This window comes from Amblyomma americanum, chromosome 1 (assembly GCF_052857255.1).
Source record: "Amblyomma americanum isolate KBUSLIRL-KWMA chromosome 1, ASM5285725v1, whole genome shotgun sequence".
Taxonomy (NCBI): domain Eukaryota; kingdom Metazoa; phylum Arthropoda; class Arachnida; order Ixodida; family Ixodidae; genus Amblyomma; species Amblyomma americanum.
In genome coordinates this window covers 78294206-78300205 of record NC_135497.1, presented here as the reverse complement: position 1 = coordinate 78300205, position 6000 = coordinate 78294206, and the positions used below count along the sequence as shown (strand labels likewise).

Genomic DNA, 6000 nt, shown 5'->3' with positions numbered 1-6000 from the left:
CGAAGAAAAGAGTAAGTTGCTCTGTTGTTTCTATTTCTGTTTTGCTCGGGGTTGATTTAGCTTATTTTATCTGCCCAGGTTTATTATGGCTGAGCTTCTGCAAACAGAACGGACGTATGTGAAGGACCTGGAGACTTGCATTCATACCTATATGGCGGAGTTGCGGAATGCAGAGGTCAACAGGCCTCCTGGTATCGTTGGCAAAGAGCATGTTTTGTTTGGCAACATGGAGGAAATCTACGAATTTCATAATAGGTAAATGTCAAGTCCTTCAGTTTTGATGCCCTGTTCTCAATCTGTTTACAAGTAACCCATAGCTGCATTTTAAATCATCCATTTCACAAATGCCTGCCGTCGAGGACGAAGCTGTCTTTTGTCACAGATTTCTTTGAATTGATATCAGTCCTGTTCGTTGGCTTGTTTTCAGGGCTGATAGTAAGCCAAGTAGATGCCAGTGTGCCTCGCCACTGACAGCTGTCTTTTTTTTTTCTGACTTTTGCAGCATATTCTTGAAAGAACTTGAAAAATATGAAACAATGCCTGAAGATGTTGGTCACTGCTTTGTCACATGGGTAAGCTTAACTGCTGAATGCTTTACTGTATCACATACTGTTTGAGTTTACCTTACTTCTTCTTTCACAGGCACAAAAGTTTGAAATATATGTGAAGTATTGTAAAAATAAACCGGAGTCGAATGCCTTGCTTATTCAGCATGCTGGAACATTTTTTGAGGTAAGATCCCTGGCGTTTTCACTAATGTGACTTCAGAAAATAAATGACAGTGTATAATTAAATATTGGTTAACTAACACTGGCATTCTGAGACTGCTGGAAAAACATGTTAGTAGTAGCAACATGGAACATGGGTGTGAATAGTGTTTCTTTTTAATGTTTTACACTAAAAGGAAATAACCTTTTGGTGTAAATGAGTTGACATGGCACACAAACACAGTATAACAACAAAATACAAAATGATGAATAGCCAAAAAGTGTTGCTTTAATTGCAACAGGTATGGAAGAACGTTTAGTTCTTTGCTTATTGTGTGACGACAGCAAGCAACTTGACAGTATTGTGTTGGGTTGAGGGTGACATGTTGGTTAGCGCTTTGTTGGTAATAAATGTCATTCATAGCAAACTTTTTAATTCATACATTCAATGCGAGTTCTATACTGATTTCAGGAAGTGCAACACAAGCATGGTGTTCCTCACCCTATCCCGGCGTATTTGATTAAACCAGTGCAACGGATAACGAAGTATCAGCTGCTTCTAAGGATCTGCTAGCATGTTGTGAAGATGGTGTACAGGGTGAAATTCGGGTTAGTGGTTGTAGGTCAGCTGTGCTTTGTGTCTGTGCAGCCTAAGGTCTTATCTGGTGCCTCTTGTTGCCATTTCAGGATGGGCTCGAGGTCATGCTTAATGTACCAAAGAAGGCAAATGATGCTATGCATTTGAGCCTTTTGGATGGTTGTGATGTAAGTTACATTTATTTTCATATGTTATGCGCTGCCGCGGTGGCTCAGTAGTTGCGGCGCTTGGCTGCTGCGTGAAAGACGCGGGTTTGATCCTGGCCGTGGTGGTTGAATTTTGATGGAGGCGAAATTCCGGAGGCCCGTGTACTGTGTGATGTCAGTGCACATTTAAGAACCCCAGGTAGTGTAAATTATCCGGGGCCCTCTATTACGGCATCCCTCATGCCCTGAGTCGCTTTGGGACATTGGATCCCATAAAACCAAATACTGGTAATTTAGTGGTGGTTAAAAGTCATTGAGTCCTGCTTTTTATGATAGCCATATACTCTCTACAGAGCTACCTCAGTCACATCTGTGAGGTGCCATTTTCGCACAGGTGCAACACTAGAGCTTTTGTGATAAACTGTCTTTGCAGTACACCATTATGTGTAGACTTCTTTGTTTTAATACGATATACTGCCTTATTCCTTCTCGTGGATTGCAATTTAGTGTAGTCTTTAATGACCGTTCTCGGTCTCCATTTTAATTTGTGCTGAGTGCGACAAGACTTTAGTCCAAAGTAGGAAGGTAAAACATGCCTGATGAAACTGCCTGGTATACTTTAGCATTTTCTCGATTCTATTAAATTGATGGAAACAAAGTACTTGGCAGGAGAAAATCTAGACAAAACTTTGATGTCAATCGTACTTCTATCCTCGATGGTAAAGAATACCGAAGGTTACTGGTAATACCGTAGATTACTAGTTAGGTTAGCTTAATTGCTAAACATCAGTTGCTCCATGGTTGTCTCCATGGTTGAAATATACTGTCAATCATCCTCTCTTTATGTAAAAGCAGTGGTGCAAAAAAAGTGGTTTTGTCATTTTTCTAAAATATTTTAAGGCTGCAAAGTCTGCCAGCTGGTTTTCTATTGGCTCTTTTTACCTTGTCCTAGTTTGGTGATTTTTGTCACTCTGGGTTGCTAATGCTAGATTTATCCACAAAAGTGTTTCATCCAGGTTTCTGCTTTTGCCCACTGCACCGCAACGGATACCTGCATTATATGTTGATTGTTTCATTATTAATCATAGCTGCATAATTTTGCCCAAATGTAATACTGCTTGGTGTGGTAGGTTTGTAAGGTGCCTTGTATGCAAAAGCAGTAAAGCAAAAAATTTTGAGAGAATGTCTTGCTTCACTTTAGAGCATGTTTACTTGGCTACAATGCTAAGATTGTAATGCAAGTTATAAAACAGGTTGTTTCTATATGTGGGAGTATTAGCATGAGACACAAGGCCACACATTTGATGAAAAATGCATTTTAGCAGTTTACTGACCAATAAGTAATTTGTTTTTTGTAGGTGTTAGCTCTTTCTGCCTATAGTTCTGTATCACTTTTCTTGACAGCATCCCTCAGCACTGCCTTTGCTTACAAGTGTGAAGTTCATCTGTTGTTGAGCGCGTTCTACAAGTGCTTATTTGACTAAAGTCAGTTGGCGCTGTGTGGTTTCATTTTTTTCTGGCACAGGTTTCTCTTGACCAGTTGGGTGAAGTTGTGTTGCAAGATTCCTTCCAAGTTTTTGACTCCAGAGCGCTCATTCGTAAAGGTCGGGAGCGCCACATCTTCCTCTTTGAATTGTATTTGCTCTTCAGCAAGGAGATGAAAGATTCTAATGGCAAAGTAAAATATGTCTACAAACAGAAGCTCATGGTGAGTGTAATAAGTCCTTGTTTCTCAGCACTTCAGTGTTGCACATGCTTGCTCAATTTTCAGACGTCTGAAGTTGGCATAACTGAGCATATCGAGGGGGATGAATGCAAGTTTGCCGTGTGGACAGCCGTTTGGACAGAGCATGGACCCACGTCTGAGAACAAGATAATATTGAAGGTAGGCAAGATTTCTTTGGTGTGTGTGTTAGAATGCTATGCAGTAAAACCTTGCTGATAATTTTTTTTTTTTTTTAGTGTGAGAAAACACATTATCCGAAAAAACATAAGATCCAAACCACGTAATTTTGAAAAATGTGACTGTCGAATGACGTACGAAGACATTTATTGGCAATTTCATTTCATTGAAATGCCAATTAGCATATTCCTTGGCACGTCTGAACAGCTCCTTTTCTAGTGCCCACAGAAACCAGTGCACAAATGCATTGTCTTAAAGGGACACTGAGGAGAACTCTATAAATTTTTTTTGTTAGCAAAATCTGATAGTTCGGCATTTCATGGCTTTGTCGCCGCTTATCCGGGAGTGAAAGATGCATTTATTTCAAAGAAATTTGGATTCGAAGTTGAGAACGTTTTTCCCGCCACTCTGATTCAAACTTGGGGAACTCTTATGACGTCACGCAACTCTTAGGATGTCACAGAACGGTGTGACGTGAAACGTGACGTAAACGCAGACTCCGTGATTTTTGACGGCCAGCGGTGCGGTGCGCAACCTTTTTTTTGCTAGCCTCAGAGATTTGTGGCTACATGAAGTAAGGAAAATTCCTCCAAGGTGGTGCCTCTTGTCCTAGGAAGTCATCACGCTTGTACTTGCGAGATTGGCCTGTGGCGGCGATACCTGTATTTTGGTTCTTGCTATTTTCTATATTACAAGAGCTTTGTTTTAAGTAAGAGTGGCGTTTTTGTGATCAGGAGCTGCTATTCTATCGATACAAGCCAACCTCAATTTCTCCTCAGTGTCCCTTTAAGCGTGGAAGGAACTTCGCAACACATTCAGATGGCAATGGCGAAAGCAACCAATCTTTTTGGTGATTTTCGGATGCTGTGCCCTCTTGCATCAGTGCACTGCGGGGAAGCCGTCGCAGTGGCTGACTATCGCGGCATATTTTCTTTTCATGCTGCATTCCCCAGACCTGGCTGTCTGGCCAGGTAGTAGCCAGGAAATCGTGTTTTCTGGGAACATATTAACTGGGAGGTAAATAGTGCAGCTCTACGGGACATATTTAATGGCCATGATTTTGAGCGTGTGAACTGGTAACATATCATTGAGGTTTTACTGTACTTGCGACTTGTGTTTTTCTTGGCTTCAAATCACATCAGCATTAAAGGCACCAGTGTTCTTTTTGTTAGCGATATTGTACAGTTTTGCCTCTACCTGCCATTGTAGGGCTCTCTCATTGCAAGGGTATCTGACAGTTTGATTTGGAAGAAAAGAAACAAAGGAGAATAAATAAAACACTTAACTGTGTGTTTCCTGAAAAAAAAAAGTAGTCATCAAAACATTTAGTTCAGCAACAAATTCATTTTTGCGCGCAACTTATTGGCATAATTGTGCTCGTTATCTTACCATAGTATGCCATATCTTTTAATGTTCATGCATTAAATTTGCTTCCCCATGCCTGTTGTTGTGTGTCATGTGGCAGTCACTGGCTAATTGTGTTTGTTTCAATTCAGTGTGTACTCATGATGTCCCCCCTTTTTTTTTTAAATTAGTGTGCTACATGATCTCCCAGTGTCTATATTTCATCTCCCCAGGCATCTTCGCTTGAGACAAAGCAGACCTGGGTGAAGAAGTTGCGGCAGGTGATTCAGGAGACATGCTTCAACTCAACGTTGTCCACGCTGAACCTGAACAAGAGCACCAAGTTGACTTCCAAGCTCTTCAGTAACCGATCAAGCAGGTAATGTGGTGCTGGTAACATGGAATGCTTACTTTTTGCTGGTTTCGGTTCAAAATTTTTGAACACAATATGACCTAAGCAACTCAGAATTTTCTCGATGTTGTCACTTCCTAATTTTTCAAAGCGACTGAAAGACACTTTTTTTTCTGTATCTTTCATTTCCTTAGCATTGCTTATGGCTTCTGTTTCATGTGGAGTGCTTTTGGAGCGCCACTGATGATCTAGTAGCGGCCTTGGCCAGTTTCATTGTGCTTTAAGGGACAAGATTTTCATTGATGTGCTTGAGAAAAGAAGATAAATTGGTGCACCATGATAATCTGAAAAGCTAAGCATTTTGAGCATTGCACAGGTTATATTCATGCATCCCTGAACCGTTCGCCTCAATTGTGATGACGAGGAGAATGTAAATTCATTTATTTATTTATTTGTCATAATACCCACAGTGCCATTGCTTGGCATTACAGTGAGGGGGGGGGGGGGTGAGAAAGAAAAGTTATACAAATACCACCATGTGCAGGTGGTGAGAAAAAAAGACATTGTGATAGAAACAACACGGGATGATTATACGCAAAAAATGTCAAAGCAAGGAAAACAATGAATCGTTTGATAATATGGGCACTGCGTCCTCGGGCAGCTTGTTCCATTCCAAAATCGTGTTTTGGAATGGAACAAGCTGGAAAGGAGTGTCCACAGCAAGAAATGTCAGTATTCACTAAAGGTATTTCAGGCCACTATTGTCGTGGCGTGTTTAATATGCATGCCTTGCATGTGTTGTCTTGTTATGAGCAACAAAATAAAAAATATTCAGGGAAAAGAAGTTGTCTTCCTGGAGTCCTTTGCCTGTTGAGTACTGCCAGAGCAACTCAGTCTGGCTTCAATGCTCCTCATAATAAGAATGAGCTTTATCACCAGTCTGTTTCTTA

The 6000-nt window shown here is 40.8% G+C and overlaps 1 protein-coding gene across 1 annotated transcript in view; it reads left to right on the top strand.

The window, feature by feature from the left end:
• LOC144113091 (kalirin-like) overlaps window positions 1-6000 on the top strand; it is a gene marked incomplete in the record, with an annotated part of 253434 nt that overhangs the window by 51543 nt on the left and 195891 nt on the right. Inside the window, 9 exon segments of the mRNA XM_077646013.1 lie at window positions 79-255; window positions 503-572; window positions 643-732; window positions 1180-1264; window positions 1267-1316; window positions 1395-1472; window positions 2977-3159; window positions 3223-3336; window positions 4932-5077. Coding sequence (XP_077502139.1) covers window positions 79-255; window positions 503-572; window positions 643-732; window positions 1180-1264; window positions 1267-1316; window positions 1395-1472; window positions 2977-3159; window positions 3223-3336; window positions 4932-5077 — 993 coding nt within the window.